The sequence below is a fragment of the Oryctolagus cuniculus genome, chromosome 7, assembly GCF_051225735.1.
Source record: "Oryctolagus cuniculus isolate XC-2025 breed Fujian yellow rabbit chromosome 7, ASM5122573v1, whole genome shotgun sequence".
NCBI lineage: Eukaryota > Metazoa > Chordata > Mammalia > Lagomorpha > Leporidae > Oryctolagus > Oryctolagus cuniculus.
Genome location: NC_142873.1, coordinates 56,042,404 through 56,061,205, shown reverse-complemented (window position 1 = coordinate 56,061,205; position 18,802 = coordinate 56,042,404). Strand labels below are relative to the sequence as shown.

The following is an 18,802-nucleotide window of genomic DNA, read 5'->3' as shown; positions in this document are numbered from 1 at the left end:
ACCATAATTGAATTTTTCACTATTATAAAATTAAAAATAAGTGAATATTGGATTTATACCTCCAACATTTTTTTACACCCCTAACTTTGAGAATCTTAATTAATTGTATCAATCATTGTCCCTAGAAAGTAGCTTGTGTATATTCTTGGTATCATATCTTGGAGGGAATGTCTTCTCTTTTTTAGGAAAATGTTTTCAAGTGTTTACTTATTTACTTCAAAGGCAGAGTTACAGTGAGAGAGAGTGGGAGACCGACACCGACAGAGAGTATGCCTTCCACCCATTGTAAGGGCCGCAGCGTCGCGAGGGACCTGGCTGAAGCCAGCCTCATCCGGGTCTCCCACGAGCCCTCCCGCCATCTTCCTCTGCAGCCAGCCTGGAAGGCTGCGCAGCCCGCCAGCCACAACACTGACCCTTTAAGGGGTCTTAACTCAATTTCCTTAATGACATGGGGGGAGGGGTTAAACTCATCTTCTGTTCCATATCAAAAATATTTTAACTTTAGCGGACACTATTCTGTCTGACAAGTTTATACAAAATAGTTTTGATATCTAGAGCAAGAAAGCAAAGTTAATACTATTATTCCAAACGGAACTCATTATCGTGCTGCTCTTACCCAGGTACTTAGCACCAAAGTAATGATACATTTCGCGTTATCCAAACCTGAAACCAGACTATCATCTGAGACCCCTTCCTGTCTTTTCACTTCGATTAGCAAGCCATCAAGTTCTAATTTCACTTCCTAGATGTTTTCACACTTGGCGCTTGCTTTTCCTCCGCTCGTCTTGCGGAGACCGTGACAAACGTTTAAAGTCCAGTCTCATCAGCTTAAGCCGTTCTTCTTGCCACCCTCTCTACTCAAGTCTCTAAGATGCTCATCCGTAATATCTGAAACCCAGCGGCCCTCGTGAGCCCTTCTTAGCTGCCCCTGAAACGCCCAGTCCCGTCTCTTGCCATCCTCTCCACTTGGTCCTCACACACCTACGCCACACTTGGTGGGTTCACTTTATTAATCTCTCGACTCCAGTGTCGTTGCCGGCATGTGTCCTCATTTACTGCCGGGCCCACTCTCACCCTTACTCGCCCTTACTAACTGAAGCGGGAAGCCGCGGGAAGCGCCACTTTCCCTACGGCTCACCGCACTTTGTACGCATCGTCTTTAAACAATCACACAGCACACTGGCGCTTACTGGCACATCTGTTTTCTTTCTAAGATTGGGGAACCGTAGAGGGCAGAAATGGGTTTTTTGACTCCTAGCTACAATCTGTCATGGTCTTTTGACACTTTTCCCGGCATTCTTTGACAATAGCCTAAGTTTAAAGAACGCCAGAAATAGATTTTTGACTTCTAGCTACAATCTAACATGGACACTTTCCCCGGCATTCTGTGACAATAGCTTCAGTTTAAGGAAAGCCACCCGTAAGCAGAAACAGAATCCAGAGGAGGATTATTTCCAGCGAGAAAGGAAATCTCGCGAGATGTAGGTCTCGTGAGCGTGGCCAGCTGGGGCTGATGACCGTTATTTAGCCGTTAAACCGCAAACGGTCGGTTCCACTCGTGGCGCCACGCTGGTAGAGATGTTTCCCGCCCTTTCTGGGGTTCGGAGGCAGAAGTTCGGGGTTCTTTTTGACGCCATCGTAGACAGCAGTTCGCTGGGACACTAAGTCCCTGGTTTGCCATTAGTTCTTCAAAGGTAAAAGGGGCCGAGTTGTTTCTGAAGAGGGAAACCAGAGTCGGGGTGCGACTGGAAAACCAGAGTCGGGGTGCGACCGGGAACCCAGAGTCGGGGTACGACTGGAAAACCAGAGTGGGGGCGCAACCGTGAACCCAGAGTCGGGGTGCGACCGGGAACCCAAAGTCGGGGTGAAGCCGGGAACCCAGAGTCAGGGTGTGACCGGGAACCCAGAGTGGGGGCGCAACCGTGAACCCGGAGTCGGGGTGCGACCGGAACCCAGAGTCGGGGTGCGACCGTGAACCCGGAGTCGGGGTGCGACCGGGAACCCAGAGTCGGGGTACGACTGGAAAACCAGAGTGGGGGCGCAACCGTGAACCCAGAGTCGGGGTGCGACCGGGAACCCAGAGTCGGGGTGAAGCTGGGAACCCAGAGTGGGGGCGCAACCGTGAACCCAGAGTCGGGGTGTGACCGGGAACCCAGAGTGGGGGCGCAACCGTGAACCCGGAGTCGGGGTGCGACCGGGAACCCAGAGTCGGGGTACGACTGGAAAACCAGAGTGGGGGCGCAACCGTGAACCCAGAGTCGGGGCGAGGCCGTGAACCCAGAGTCGGGGTGCGACCAGGAACCCAGAGTGGGGGCGCAACAGTGAACCCGGAGTCGGGGTGCGACTGTGAACCCGGAGTCGGGGTGCGACCGTGAACCCGGAGTGAGGGCGCAACCATGAACCCAGAGTTGGGGTGAGACCGTGAACCCAGAGTCGGGGTGCGACCGGGAGCCCAGAGTCAGGGCGAGGCAGTGAACCCAGAGTTGGGGTGAGGCCGGGAGCCCAGAGTCGAGGTGCGACCGGGTACCGCACCCCCGCTCCCCGAGGCAGCCAGCCACCATCTCCCGGGGAGTCGGCCAAGAACCCCAGTTTCTCCTGGCGGGTGAGGCCATTGCACCGGGTGAGAGGTGGGCTTGTCGCGGCGACGCCTTGTGGACGCCAGGACTGCGGGTGCTGGTTGGGGGTTGGCGGGGAGAATTGGCGGCTGTTCTACTTTGCACTGCCTGCGCGATACGCGACGCCCTGGGTGAAGCCAGGATTTCGTTAGCCACTCAGTATACAGATTTCACCGTTTTATAAATAATAACCTGTTTGTTGATGGAACAGTGTGAAACGGCCCCCTCGCCTCCTCCTGGGTCGAGAAGAAAGAAAATGGAGAAGCAGAAACCCTTTAAATTGTTTGTACCACCAAGGCTAAGCAGCAGCCAAGTGTCTGCAGTGAAACCCCAGACCTTGGGCGGAGACTCTAACTTCTTCAAGGTAAATTTACTTGTGAATCTTGGTCTGACTGTTCTTACCCTTAGATGAATGAAGCGGAAGTGTACTTGTTTTTTTTTTACTATTCCTTTTTGTACACACGTGGTAGGAGCTGCATATATTAACCCTCCTCTTAAGTGATCTGATGCAATTTGTAAGACATACAATTAAATAGTAAAATGTAAATTGGGAGAAAAAAAACTAGGAAATCTCCTAAAGAAAAATTAAGAATATTGGCCATATGTCTACATAGGCCTAATAATGGGTGCATTGACTCTGCTTTAGCTTTGGATTTGAGCTTCCTGGTGGACGGGACAATGAAAATAATTTATAGTAGAGTTCTCATTGAAAACGGAGGAATTACACCAGACTTCTCAGATGAAAGAATACTTTTCCCTCCCGAGTGAATTTAAATATTTCTTATGTGGTACTTGATATTGGAGGTGCATTGATACAATGAATGTTTAATTTTGAATACTGTAAAATATTTCTTAGGGCTCTAACAGTATATTGTTAAAATGCTATTCATTGAAGACAATTCTCAATTCTATTGCAGGAGTGATCATAATGGAATTGAAGACTGATAATATTCTATTTACTCATTAAAATTACTAATACACTTGAACACCTATAAAGCATATATTGAGTAATTTATAGTTTAATTTCATCTAATGAGTAATAGCACCTAATTATGAATATTTTTACTTTGTTTATATAGCAGAAGTATTTGATATTTTAAATAATATATGTATTTTAAAGAATCTACAATTATAGTCACTTCTTTAGGCAGGTGTATGTTTATGTATGTGTTACAAAGTTGGGTATCAGAATTCTGTGGAAAAGTACATTTAAGAGCTTCTTGTTGTTTTAGAGTTTCAACAAATGTATTGAAGATGATTTTGGTTTTCCATTTGCGATGACTAATCTCTCCAAAAGTGGGGAAAACATTGATCCAGGTAGGACCCTGAAAAAGTAATATATCAGCTTGCATAGAAGTGTTTAGTTATATATACATTATTTTTGAAAGTGCAGCATTGATATCTTTACCATTAAAGCTAGATATGACACTTAATATAAAAAAAAAGTGGGAATATTTATTATCTGTTGTCTTTTATCTTGCAGATCCTGCCTTACAAAAAGTTAACATTTTGCCCATGCTTGAGCAGGTCAGTTAAGCAAAGTATGTATAGATATAGTCTGTTTAGGTATTGAATTGCTTATTTGAAAAAGCAAAAACTCTTTAGTTGTTAGATTGCTAACCTTTCTGTGATTAACTGCTGTTATTTGGAAGCTCTTATCAGAAATATTTTCTAATAGGAAACATTTTTTTTAGGTTGATAATTCTAATAGTTGTCACTATCAGGAAGGACTAAAAGACTCCGATTTTGAGGTCAGATTTCCCATTTACTTTAAATTTCCTGCAAGTGGAGTATAATTTATTAGTTGTGTATATATTTTAAAGCTTCAGAAGGGTTAATATTTGGTTAATGTTTTAAAATATAGTCTTTAAAAACAGTTTTTTGTTTTTCTTTCAAAGTTGCTGAAACACTAGGGTTCTGTAATTTTCTGGGTTGTAAAAGTGTCTAGTTCTTTAGGGGCAATTTACTTTTAAATCATAGAAGTCAAGAACAAAGTGGGGACCGGTGCCGTGGCTCACTAGGCTAATCCTCTGCCTGCGGCACTGGCACACCGGGTTCTAGTCCTGGTCGGGGCGCCGGATTCTGTCCTGGTTGCCCCTCTTCCAGGCCAGCTCTCTGCTGTGGCCAGGGAGTGCAGTGGAGGAATGGCCCAGGTCCTTGGGCCCTGCACCCGCATGGGAGACCAGGAGAAGCACCTGGCTCCTGGCTTCTGATCGGCTCAGTGCGCCAGCCGCAGCATGCCGCCAGAGCAACCATTGTGGGGGAGAACCAACTGAAAAGGAAGACCTTTCTCTCTGTCTCTCTCACTGTCCACCCTGCCTGTCTAAATAAATAAATAAATAAATTAATTAATTAAAAAATAAATTAAAAAGGGGGGAAGATGGATACAATATGTGAAAAAAACAGACTCAAGTCAGTATTTCACAAAATAATCTTTTATTTTTTCCTTTTTTTTTTTTTTTTTGACAGGCAGAGTCAGTGAGAGAGAGAGAGAGAGACAGAGAGAAAGGTCTTCCTTCTGTTGGTTCACTCCCCATATGGCTGCTATGGCCGGCGCACTGCGCCATCCAAAGCCAGGTGCCAGGTGCTTCCTCCTGGTCTCCCATGCGGGTGCAGGGCCAAAGCACTTGGGCCATCCTCCACTGCCTTCCCGGACCACAGCAGAGAGCTGGACTGGAAGAGGAGCAACCGAGACAGAACCAGTGCCCCAAGTGGGACTAGAACCCGGGGTGCTGGCGCCGCGGGTGGAGGATTAGCCAAGTGAGCCGCGGTGCCCGCCAAAATAATCTTTTAATTTGTAGATGAAATCGATTATTTAGCTGGCTTATTGTATAAGGAATTTGTAAGGCATCTATACTTTTGATTTTAGTTATACAAATCATTCTTATGATATAGATGTCTTTAAAATGAAGAGAACTGATAAAATGTTATGTGTTTGTTGCTGATACAGTATAATTTAAAAGTATATAACTTATTAATAAATCTTGATAACAAAGAACTATCAGCAATCGTATATGTGTTGCCGAAGTGAGCACAGAACTGTCAGCAATCAGAAACCAGTGTGGAAAAAACCAAAAAACTCTGCATTTACAGTATAATGTGGATAAAAAGGCAGGAAATCCAAATAAAACCTCACCCTTAATGAAAATTAAATCTGTATTTGCTGTTATTTTTCTTGTTATATTGTTAAATTTCATGTATTTTAGTTTGCATAATCAAAATGTTTCAAGATTATTATTAGGATTTATAGTTTTCTTGTAGAGTGATTTATTATAGCTTTCAACCATCTAAATTCTCTTATTGTCTAAAATATTTCCTTAGTAATTTGGAAGAGTTGATGAATCTTTCAGTGTGCTACTATGTAAGTGGAAGAGATTCGAGTTCAACTGTTAGTGCGTAGGTATTTTCAAGAGTTAACTGTAGTGACTATATTAAAAATTTTAACAATGTTTTAAAACTTATTTTAATAGAATTCAGAGCCAATGAGTAGACTATATTCAAAACTGTATAAGGAGGCTGAAAAGATAAAAAAATGGAAGGTGAATGTAGAATCTGATGTGAAGCAAAAAGAAAATAAGTTGCAAGAAAACAGAAAAGTAATTGAAGCACAGCGAAAAGCCATTCAGGAACTACAGGTATAATTTTATTTTGAAATATAATATAGTAAATCTTACCAGTGTTGTGGAAAATACAATAATATTTCAGGATAAATTGTGTTAATCTTGTTTCTGTGATGGGGATTTTAAGGATAGTGCTTTTTTTTTTAAACTTTAGGAATGAGCACAGAGGGCAAGTTATATAAAACTTTTTTTTGAGTGTTTACATTTCTTAAGCCTTTCTAAACTATCCTAGCATTTTCAGAAACCCATCTATCTTTTTGCTTATCAGTTCTCATGTTAATGTGAAATACAAAGAGAACAGATTCAATGCAGTTCATGGATACAACTCTAGGAATATGATAATGCCCTCCTTCCCCAAGTTATACAAAACTTAACAAAAAGGGGGACAGTGTGTTTCAGCCAGTTAAACTGCTGCTTGGGCTTCCCATATTTCAGGAGTCCTGGATCCTCTGCTTCAGATCCAGCTCCCTGCTAATGCACCTAGAAGGCAGCAGATGATGGCCCAAGTACTTGGGTTCCTGCTACCCACATGGAGACTCAGATGGAGTTCCAGGCTCCTGGCTTGACTTGCCCAACCCTTGCTGTTGCAGGCATTTGGAAGAGTGAACCAACAGATGGAAGATCTCTCTTTGCCTCTTCATCTCTTGTGTCACTCTGCCTTTTAAATAAATCTTAAACAATGAGAAATAATTAGGGAAATGATAATTTAAATATTGATTTAATGATTTGAATTTATTATAAAGTTATTTTTATTATTACTGATTATGTATTATTCGATATAAATGTCATTACATTAAAATATAATACTTGTATTTGAAACTCTGGCTTTGGTTTTTGTAAAAAGTGAGAGAAAATGTTGAGGAAATACATTGTTGGGTTAGAACAAAGATAAAACATTATTTCAAAATATTTGGGGAGCCGGCGCCATGGCTCACTTGGTTAATCCTCCGCCTACGGCGCTGGCATCCCATATGGGTTCTGGGTCCTAGTCCTGGTTGCTCCTCTTCCAGTCCAGCTCTCTGCTGTGGCCCGGTAAGGCAGTGGAGGATGGCTCAAGTGCTTGGGCCCCTGCACTCGCATGGGAGACCAGGAGGAGGCACCTGGCTCCTGGCTTTGGATCGGTGCAGCGCCAGCTGTAGCAGCCATTTGGGGGGTGAACCAACAGAGGGAAGACCTTTTTCTGTCTGTAATTCTACCTGTCAAATTAAAAAACAAATTTTGGAGAAGATAATGTTGTGTTAAGATATTGGTGAATTCTTTTTAAGAGATGATTAAGCAAACTTCATTTTAGCTTGATGACTATAAGACTCATATTCTTATGGGAAATCCCTGTGCTGTGACCAAAAATGTTACTTTTTGTGTGGAAAGAAAAGAATTCTTACAAATTATTCATTATAGTGTGTTAGCAAAGAAATACTGCTTAATGATTACAGTGATCTTTATTTTACTAATCAAAGTGTCGCAAACTGTTTTGTTTTGTGAAATAGTTTGAAAATGAAAAAGTAAGCCTGAAATTAGAAGAAGAAATTCAAGAAAATAAAGATTTAATAAAAGAGTAAGTCATAAATTTAATTAATTTATTCTCTCCAAATTTATTTTTGGTTTCAAATTGTTAAAATAATTTTTAAAAATTACTCAGCATTTTCTATGTGTTTTGTTAATTTGTAAGTAGAATTCTATCCCAGTCTGCATTTTTATATTTGGCAAACTGTGGGTCATTAATAACTACTCACTTTTTAAAATGTCAGACATTTGGAAGAACTATTTTGATGTTAAAAAAAAAAAGATGCCTCATGATCCTGTGTCTGTAACTGCTTCTATATACTAGGAGTCTTCCAAAAGTTTATGGAAATGCACATTATAAAAAAACTATGCATCATTTTCAGGATTTTTCTTTGCACCATAAATCTTTTCATTTTTCCATGAACTTTTAGAAATACCTTTGTTTTATTTCCCTTTGTGTTTCACTGTTGTCTTAAGTATGGCATTTTTAAAATAAGGCTTAATTTAGTTCCAAACTAATTCTTATTCTCAAATTCCTGTGGAACAATTCATTTCTATAGGACAATGTTTAGTTTGAAAATTAAATGTAGCTGTTAGAAACTTCAATAAGACAGCTGGAGTTCTTATTATTCACATAATAAAGCCTCATCTGAAATTTACCTTGTTTTATATTTGAGGGTTAGGCATCTAGAACATTTCTGTGGTAATTAATAAATGAAAAACCCAGTTTTATTTTCTCACTAGGTGTATCTGGAACTGTTTATTGAAAGATTGTTAATAGCAACTTGGTAGAAATTAAATAAAGAGCTTTAACTTTTAACTTTTTTCTTTTCTTCTTTTTAAAGATGTATTTATTTATTTGAAAGGCAGAGTTACAGAGAGGCAGAGGCAGAGAGATATCTTTCATCTGCTGGTTCACTCCCCAAAAGTCTGGAAGGCTGGAGCTGGGCTAATCCGAAGCCAGGATCCAGGAGTTTCTACTGGGTTTCCCATGTGGGTGCAGGGGCTTGGGCCATCTTCCACTGCATTCCCAGGCTGTAGCAAAGAGCTGGATTGGAAGTGGAGCAGCTGGTCTCGAACTGGCATGCATATGGGATGGCAGCACCGCAAGGGGCAGCTTTACACACTGCACCAGCCCCTACATTTAATTTTTTTTAAAGATTTATTTGAAAGTCAGAGTTATATATAGAGAGAAGTCTTCCATCTGCTGGTTCACTCCCCCAGGTGGCTGCATCGGTCAGAGCTGTGCTGATCTGAAGCCAGGAGCCAGGAGCCTCTTCCGGGTTTCCCATTCGGGTACAGGGGCCCAAGCACTTGGGCCACCTTCCACTGCTTTCCCAGGCCATAGCAGAAAGCTGTATCAGAAGTGGAGCAGCCGGGACTTGAACCAGCGCCCATATGGGATGCTGGCACTGCAGGCGGCAGCTTTACCTGCTATGCCTGGCTCTTCACTGCCCCACAATTACTTTTAAAGGAAGGCAGTTACTAAATAATCTTTGCTAATAGGGCAATCAGACCTTTGTTCATGTAGTTACTTATGAATGATATATGATATATGCCAAATATTTTTAAAAGTTCTTGAAAAATTTAAAAACTGTAACAACATGTTTCGTAGCTTTTATGTATGATTTTGCTTTGAGAGCAGGTTGCACTTAGGCTAATTCTTTTTTGTTGTTGTTTCAGGAACAATGCTACAAGGAATTTATGTAATCTACTCAAAGAAACATGTGCTAGATCTGCAGAAAAGACAAAGAAATGTAAGTATCTTTCTCTTCTATATGATTTTATTAATTTAGTGGTGTAGGTGGATAGGGGAGAAATTATCTGTCCATTTTTTGTAACCGCTTTTTTAGAAAGATTTGTTTATTTATTTTTAAAGTCAGAGTTACAGAGAGAGAGAAGGAGAGGTGGTGGTGGTGGTGGTGGTGGGGTCTTCCATCCACTGGTTTACTCCCAATTGGTCGCAACAGCCAGAGCTGTGCCGATCCGAAGGCAGGAGTCAGGAGCTTCTTCTGGGTCTCCCATGTGGGTGCAGGGGTCCAAGGACTTGGGCCATTTTCTACTGCTTTCCCAGGCTATAGCAGAGAGTGGATTGCAAGTGGATCAGCTGGGAATAGAACTGGTGCCCATATGGGATGCCAGCACTGTAGGCGGCAACTTTACCCACTATGCCACAGTGCCGGCCTCTGTAACCACTTTTGGTTGACCAAGTTTTTATGTGCCTCAGAACATTTCTTTATACAAGTTCTCAAAACTATATGAAAGATGATGTATTTCAAAATGTGTTATTTTATTAATCCTCATTTTTTTTTAAAAAAGATTTATTTATTTGAAAGGCAGAGTTATAGAGGGGCAGAGGCAGGGGGAGAGAGAGAGAGAGAGAGAGGTTTTCATCCACTGGTTCACTCCCCAAATGGCTGCAATGGCTATAGCTGTGATGATCCGAAGCCAGGAGCCAGGAGCTTCTTCAGGGTCTCCCACATGGGTGCAGGGGCCCACGGACTTGGTCAATCTTCCACTGCCTTCCTAGGCCACAGCAGAGAGCTGGATCAGAAGTGGAGTAGCTGAGCCTCGAATTGGCACCTGTACGGGATGCCGGCACTGCAAGCAGAAGCTTTACCTGCTAATCTACAACGATGGCCCCGTTAATCCTCAATTTAGTTAATGTTAATCCTTAAACTAACCCTCTGTTCTGTCTGTATTGAACCAAGAATAGACTACTTAGCCATGTTCATGATGGGAAGCACTGAATAAGGACTGTGCTGAAGGTATAGTTTTTAAGAACAGTGGTACAATGTTATATCCGGTAAAGAAGTCTCAAATTTCTCCTGAAGAAAAATTCTTTTAAAAAATCCTGATAAGGTTGTGGTGTGCATTTTCTGCATAATTGATTTTTAATTGTAAAGAGGGATTTTTTCATTTTGATGAAAAACATGATTATTAAATATTAGTCTTTATCTTTGCCATTAATTTGACAATAGCTCTGCTTTGTTTCTGCAAGAACCTTCTTGGAAATACTGTCCATTTGCTTTTTCAGGATATCCTCTATTTTTCTTAACTAAAAATTTATCATATCATACGGCTTACTGCTTAACAGCCTGTATTCAAAAATTAGGCTGTGCTCAAATTCAGATTTTCAGTTTCTATCTGCTTTGAATAATTTGAATAAATTATGTAATCTCTGCCACTATGGTTATTAATAAATAAAATGCTTATTAGTATTGTTTTGATAATTAGTTAATAAATATTAAATTCTGAGAAAGTACAAAGTGCTTAATAAATGTTAACTATTATTACTATTATTATTTCTAGCATGTACTATTTCTAGGTATTTTTTATTCTTGGTCCCTGCCTGAAGTATTTTGGTTCTTAGAAATATGTCTTCTGGAACATACTGTATTACTGCTAACTCCTCTATTACATTTTGTTTATTCAACTTCCGAGATGAACTTTTCTGCCTAGATGTAAATAGTGGTGAAAAGTACACAATGGGTGCTGTGGTTTTGAGAGTTTTAAAAGTTCATGTGCTGGAAGTATGGTTCCCAGTGTGGTCATGTTGAGGCTGTGGAACCGTTAAGCAGTGGGACCTTGTGGAAAGTAATTAGATCATAGGTGCCACCCCTGGGAGAGATTAATGAAGTTCTTATAGGAATAAATTAATTACTTCAATAATGAGTTGCTATAAAAATATTGAGGCTCTTGCTCCTTCAGCCTGTTGCTCCTTTGCGTCACCATAAGGTCTCTTCTTCATATGCATGATGGCATTTGCTATGTTGAGACGCAGACAGAAGGCCCTCACTGGAGATGAGCAGATACTGGTACCAGGCTACTCTTGGAGTTCCAAAATTCTGGGCTAAATAACAAATAAACCTCTCTTCTGTATAAAAGACTCAGCCTCAGTCATTTTTATCATAGTACCACAAAATAAACTAATTCACTGGGGTGGAGGGACAGTACATTGGCTTTGTCATAGAAACTGACCTGGGCTAGAGAAACAAGGCTGTTGGTTCTTTCCTCAATTTACTTTTCATCTCTGTAAGTTAGTGATAATGTGGTTGGGGAGGCTTGAAGAATCTTTTAAAACATTTTATTGTGATTTCTTATATGAGCTAAAGTTGGGAAATGTTTTAGTACTTATTATTAGTGTAAATGCTATCCAGATTCTTGCTTAACTTATAGACCAGTCTTTTATTGAACTTTCTTTTAATTATCATGCTATTGTTTGTAGTGCTTACTGTATGTCATGAAATCTTCTACCTGCTGAGGAAAAATTGCAGTGAAAGTAGAGGGGGCACAGAACATAAATAAATGAATAATAGATTTATATAAGGTGATGATAACTACTAAAGAGAATAGTTGGGGGTAGGGTGGTTGGGGAATTTTTCTTTTACATTTGAATAGAGACTGAACACAGTAAAGGAATAAGCCCATGTACCAATTTTGGGAAAAATATTTCAAGCAGAGGAAAGCAATAACTGCAAAAGTGCCTGAGATGAGAGCCTGTTTGATCTTTTTAAGCCACTGTTCTATATCTTCTGTCTTTCTTACTGCCTTTGATATTTTTTGTCTTTTTGTCTCATTGTGTTCCATTCAGGATAATTTCTTCTAACCTTTTTTCCAGCTCAGTAATTCTCTGTTCAGTTAATTCTTGTCTGTTTTATAATTCATCAATTGATTTATTAGTTTCTCTTGCTATATTTCTGGTTAAGTATTAGCTGATTATTTAAAATGTGTAGTGTCACTTTTTAGAGTTTTAAGTTCCTTGCTGAAAATTTTAAGCTCAATTTGTTATCTCCATGAACATAGTAAACACAGTTGTATTGCAGTTTGTGTCTAATAAAGCCAGTTGTCTGTTTTGTAGATTTTAGATTTGTTTCTTATATAATCATGTATCTTTTTAAAAATATTCATTTATTTATTTGAAAGTCAGAGTTAGAGACAGGGAGAGACCGAGAGATATCTTTCATATGCTGGTTCATTCCCCAGATGACTGCAACAGCTAGGTCTGTACTGGGCCAAAACCAGGAGCCAGAAGCTTCTTTCAGGTTTACCATGTGGGTAGCAAAGGCCCAAGCACTTGGGCCATCTTTTGCTGCTTTTCCCAGGCCATTGGCAGGAAGCTGGATTGGAAGTGGAACAGCCGGGACACCAACTGGAGCCCACGTGGGATGCTGACATTGCTAGCGGTGGCTTTAAGCACTATACCACAGTGCTGGCCTTTCTCATCATATATGTTATCCTTGATTATTTACTAATTATTTGAGAATTGTAACAGTCACATTTTTCTAGTTCGTTGAATGTTGAACAATTTCGGATTATGTCCTGGAGATTTCAGATATTATATAGTGAGATTCTGGGTCCTGTCTAAATCCCATGGAGAACGTTTGGTTTTTAACAGGTAGCCACTCCAGTAATTCAAACCACAAGTTCTTTTTTTTATTTAATAAATATAAATTTACAAAGTGCAACTTTTGCATTGTTGTGGCTTTCCCCCCCAACCTCCCTCCCACCTGCAGCCATTCCATCTCCCACTCCCTCTCCCATCCCACTCTTCATCACGTTTCATTTTCAATTATCTTTATATACAGAAGATCAACTTAGTATATACTAAGCAAAAATTTCAACAGACTGCACCCACACACCTGCACAAGATATAGAGTACTGTTTGACTAGTAGTTTTATCATTAACTCTCATAGTAAAACACATTAAGGACAGAGATCCTGCATGGGGAGAATGTGCCCAGTGACTCCCGTTGTTGATTTAACAACTGACACTCTAATTTATGACGTCAGTAATCACCCGAGGCTCTTGCCATGAGCTGTCGAGGCTATGGAAGCCCCTTGAGTTCACCATCTCTGATCTTATTTAGTCAAGGCCATATCACAGTGGAGGTTCCTTCCTCCATTCAGAGAAAGGTGCCTCCTTCTTTGATGACCCGTTCTTTCTGCTGGGATCTTGTTCACTGAGGTCTTTCATTCAGGTCGTTTTTGCCACAGTGTCTTGGCTTTCCATGCCTGTGAGACTCTCATGGGCCTTTTAGCCAGATCCAAATGCCCCAAGGGTTGATTCTGAGGCCGGAGTGCTGTTTAGGGCATTTGCCATTCTATAAGTCTGCTGTGTGTCCTGCTTTCCCCGCAGGATCATTCTCTCCCTTTTAATTCTATCCTTCATTATTTGCAGACACTGGTCTTATTTGTGAAATCTCTTCGACACTTACCCTATCTTTTTGATCAATTATGTACTTAAACTTATCACTTTACTAAGTGAGATGACATTGGTACATGCCTCCTTGATAAGATTGAATTGGAATCCCCTGGCACATTTCTAGCTCTACCACTGGAGGTAAGTCCGAGCGAGCATGTGCCGACTTGTATATCTCCTCCCTCTCTCATTCCCACTCTTATATTTAACAGAGATCACTTTTCTGCAAACCACAAGTTCTATTTTGTATTTTGTGTGTGCAAGTTTCAATGTCAGTTCAATTTTCAAAGCCTTTGCTATACTGCACTAATCCATGTATACTTTGGTTCTGATCCATGTATCCTCTACTCAGAGGGTAGTTCTAGGACTTGAATAGTGGTTTGTTTGGAGTTCAGTTTTCAAAGTCTTTGCAACGTTACTTTGGGTATGTCTTATACATGTACATTAATTCTTTCCACCATGGGATTTATGCTAGCTCATGCACAGCTATCTCCAAGATTATCCCTGGACATTCTGCTTCACAAGATTATGCCCTCTCTTCTCCATCCTCTGGCCAGAAATATGGGTTATTTTGAAGTTTTGTCTGTCCTTGCTGCCATGGCTTCTGCAGTTTTACTCCTGATGAAACTCTTGAGGCAGGACTGGGAAAGAAAAAAAAAGAAAAAAAACATGTGTTTCCTGTTTGCTGTTTGTGCTTCATGTTGCAGTCTTGCTGGAGTTTTACGCTTGTATTAATGCCAGTAGACAGGGTGGGGAAAAATATAAATAGGAGACTCACCTTTATATGAAGTACTTTTTTCCAAGTTTTTCTCTCCTTTTTTTTTTTAAAGATGTATTTATTCATTTGAATGGCAGAGTTAGAGAGAAAGAGAGACAGAGACAGAGACAGAGAGACAGAGTGAGTGAGGGAGAGGTGGATCTTCCATTAGCTGGTTCACTCCCCAAATGGCAACAATGATAGGAGCTGGGCCTCCAAAGCCAGGAACCAGGAGCTCCTTCCAGGTCTCCACGTGGGTGCAGGGGCCCAAGGACTTGGGCTATCTGCCACTTGCCCAGACACATTAGCAGAGAGCTGGATCAGAAGTGGAACAGCGGGGATTCAAATTGGTACCCATATGGGATGTTGGCATCGCAGGCAGCAGCTTTACCTCCTATACCACAATGCTGGCCCCTGCTCCTCTCTTTAATTTACTTGCTTTTGTATCCTTTTTAGAGTCCTCAAAGAGTTGCCTTTTGCATTCATTCAGAGTTTTAAGTTTTAATCAATGGAAGAGATAGATGGTAGTGTGCTTAATCTTGTCTGGCACTGGTGTTTGTTCTAAATTTTTTTTCCAATCCTCAACCTATTCTAAACCTCATGATTCATTATTTGCCCTAGGTATTTGATTCTTTTAATAATTAACAAAATTGCCTCCAGGTTTTTAGTTGTCTCAGCAGGAAGGTTGGTCTGAACTAATTACTCATTAACAGAAAAATAGAGTCCAAATGCAATCAAATGTAGAGTTCACAATATAGATCAAATCATGTTATTGTCTAATATGACTTCTCATAGTTTACAGGATAGCATACTATTTGCTTCTTAACCTTTACCTTGTCAGATATTTCCAGGTGTCCCACATATACTCATGGAAAACTACCCCTAAAGGGATTATGCTTCTGTGCCTTTGCATATGTCATTCCTTTTTACTGGCTGCTCCTTCTTCCTTCTTTTTTAAGATTTATTTATTTATTTTGAAAGAGTTACAGAGAGAGAGGGAGAGACAGAGAGCGAAATCTTCCATTCATTGGTTCATTCCCCAAGCGGCCACAATGGCCCGGGCTGGGCCAGGCGGAAGCCAGAAGCTTAGAACTCCATGTGGGTCTCCCAAATGAGTGGGACGAGGCCCAAATACTTGGGTGATCTGCTGCTGCTTTCCCAGGTGCATTAGCAGGGAGCTGGATCAGAAGCAGAGCAGCTGGGACTTGAATAGGTGGCTTATGTGGGATGCCAGTGTTGCAGGGGCTGCTTAAACTGCTGCACCACAATGCCGGCCCCTCCTATTCTTTAAAAATCAGAATAGATATTACTCAGTCTTATTTACTCTTCTTCTTTCACTCAGTACTTTGCATGGAGCACTATTGTGTGTTTATTAATTCCTTCAATAAATGCTTGAGTGCTTACAATGTGCTAGACATCTCAATGTCAGCTTGAGGGCAAGAGCTTATGTCTTTTTTTTTTTTTTTTAAGATTTATTTGAAAGGCAGAGTTACACAGAGAAAGGAGAGCCAGAGAAAGAGAGAGGTCTTCCATCTGCTGCTTCATTCCCCAACTGGCCACAATAGCCAGAGCTGTGCCGATCCAAAGCCAAGAGCCAGGAACTTTTCTGGATCCCCCATATGGGTGCAGGGGCCCAAGTACTTGGGCCATCTTCTACTGCTTTCCCAGGCTACAGCAGAGAGCTTGATTGGAAGTGCAGCAACCGGGTCTTGAACTGGCGCCCATATTGGATGCTGGTGCTTTAGGCCAGGGCGTTAACCCACTGTACCACAGTGCTGGCCCCAAGAGCTTTTGTCTTAATTGATTCAGTTTATTCAACACTTTGCATACTGTCTATGAAGAGAATAAGGAATGAATTAGTGAATGAACAGGAACAATTCTGATCTTAGATATTCCCTATAAAAATTCCCTTTTATTAAAAAAATTATTTGAAAGAGTTATAGCAAGAGAGAGAGAGAGAGAGGGAGAGAGAGAGACAGAGATCTTTCATCTGCTGGTTCACTCCTCGAATGGCCAGAACAGTCAGGGTTGGGCCAGGCTGAAGCCAGGAGCCAGGAGCTTCTTCCAGGTCTTCCACGTGGATGTAGGGGCCCAAAGACTAAGCAGTATAGTGGTAAGGTGTAGAACGAGTGGAAATATTCTGTAGACATTATATCTCAGTCTTTTAGTAATCTTTTGCTTCTTGAATGTGACTTCACAAGTACTTGTTATTATCGTTCAGGGACTAAGGTGGGACAGGCTGGAGTTGGGAATTTCCCTTTCCCCAGGTCAAGGAGGTGGTGATAAAAACCCAGCTGACTGCTCTGTTTAAATAGTTTCTCTAAAGGGTAAGCCTTGATGAGAAGAAATGGATACATTGGTATATTTCATAATGGTTCCTTTCCCCATTCCTTGTCAGAAGCAGAGAGTATGTTATTCCAGTGTTCCCTGTGAGTACCTGGTAATAATCACAAGAGTGTGTGTCCCTTCCCTAAAGACTGGAGATTGAGTCTCCCTGCATTTTTCTTTTTTTTTTCTTTAAACTGGCCAGTGGTTTATTCAAGTCTTCAAGCAGGTAAATAAAAGAAACTAAATAATATATAATGTATAAACATTTGTGAGGGAATAAACCAACTGCCTGTATTTTTCATGACTAGATATTTGGTGAATTGTCAGGGAAAGAATACACATTAGACTAGAGATAGTCGCCCATTTTCCTATGAGAAAACAAACCTCATTTTCACTAACTTCGTGTAAAAACACTGCATCATTAACAAGCCATTAGATCACTAACTTGTCTTGTCCCTATTAAGATTCTCTAAGACTTGATTCATGATATTTTTTGATAATTTTTTCTAATGTCCAAGTAAAACTTATCCCTTAGTAAAACCAAGGTCACAGACATCAGTGCACACTTTGATGTACAATGAAAGATGAAACCAAAAGCAAGCAACCAGCAACTCAAGATATTACTGAGAAAATTCAGCAGGTGTAGGTGAACAGGTAAAAGAAAATATGCAAAGGTTCACAGGAACATGTTTCTACCATTTAAAAGTTCTTCAGAGATTATATGTGAATTCTATAAAGTATATATGTATATAATTAAGTAAAATGTTTTAGACAAATTCATTGTGCTTTTATTTTAAATAGTGAAATTAAATACACAATTTTTTTCTTTTTTGTACATTTTCCTGAGGTACAGTGTGATGGTTCATGTATACAATGGACAGTGATTAGACAGTGTAGTTAACATTTCCATTTCCTTAAACATTTTTCTTTTAGATTTTTATTAACATGCAATAATGATACACATTGCTGGGGTACAAGATGGTACCTTAGTTTAATTACATATATGTACTGATCAAATTAAGGAAGACAACATTCCATCTCTTCAGAGTCACTCCATGTTTGGAGCCCTTGAACTTTTCTCTTTCAGCCATTAACAACATATATAATTAGTAATCACATAGTTTTCATAGTATAATGTAAAAGAATGTTTGGAAAAATAATGTTTCCATATAATATCAAATTGAAAATTTTGGAATTTCTTCCAAGAACCATTGTTTTTGCTATTTCTTGCTATTTCTTTCTGAGCTTTTTAAGTATGCATACTCAAATTTAGACAAACTTACTCCAAGTATCAAACCACCCAAATCAGAGTGAATTTTTATATTTTATATTTTAATACTTCTGCAAATGCATAGAATTTCAAGTATCGCTCTGGCGAAAAGCCACTTATGTTTCATTTCTAATCATCTTTAAGAATAATTATGTAATTCTAGCTCCAAGATACGTTTATTTACTAAGTTAAAACTGGGAGCTGATTTGCTTCTGTTTCTTCAAAGCAAAAGGGAATGTATGGCTTCTCTGATAAGGCATATTTTCTTCAAATATGTAGATTTTTGTTTGTTTTTTATTTTTGAAATCAATGCTTGTTCTTTGGTAGTCACCAATTAAGAAACTATAGTTTCCTATGGGTAGGGTAAAGAATCCAAGATATAATCGTAGGTGTCACCTTACATACCCACAACTGGTCCATAGGACAATCCTGCTGCTGTGGTAGCAGAGTGCTGACAGTTTTTTCCCAGTAGTTCATTTATATTTATGTACATTTTCATTATCTTCA

General features: G+C 40.2%; 1 protein-coding gene across 4 annotated transcripts in view; it reads left to right on the top strand.

Moving 5' to 3' along the window:
* Positions 1-1,453: 1,453 nt before the first annotated feature.
* SYCP1 (synaptonemal complex protein 1) overlaps positions 1,454-18,802 on the top strand; it is a 106,810-nt gene continuing 89,461 nt past the window's right edge. For 2 of the 4 annotated variants that reach the window (XM_008264616.5, XM_051856138.3), the window contains exons 1-8: positions 1,459-1,694; positions 2,827-2,979; positions 3,848-3,932; positions 4,099-4,142; positions 4,310-4,366; positions 6,086-6,250; positions 7,723-7,790; positions 9,422-9,495. In XM_008264616.5, coding sequence (XP_008262838.2) covers positions 2,872-2,979; positions 3,848-3,932; positions 4,099-4,142; positions 4,310-4,366; positions 6,086-6,250; positions 7,723-7,790; positions 9,422-9,495 — 601 coding nt within the window. In that variant the 5' untranslated portion in view covers positions 1,459-1,694; positions 2,827-2,871. Of the gene's footprint in view, positions 1,790-2,826; positions 2,980-3,847; positions 3,933-4,098; positions 4,143-4,309; positions 4,367-6,085; positions 6,251-7,722; positions 7,791-9,421; positions 9,496-18,802 lie in introns of all 4 variants that reach the window. The other 2 variants (XM_008264617.5, XM_089300102.1) reach the window with 2 other exon arrangements.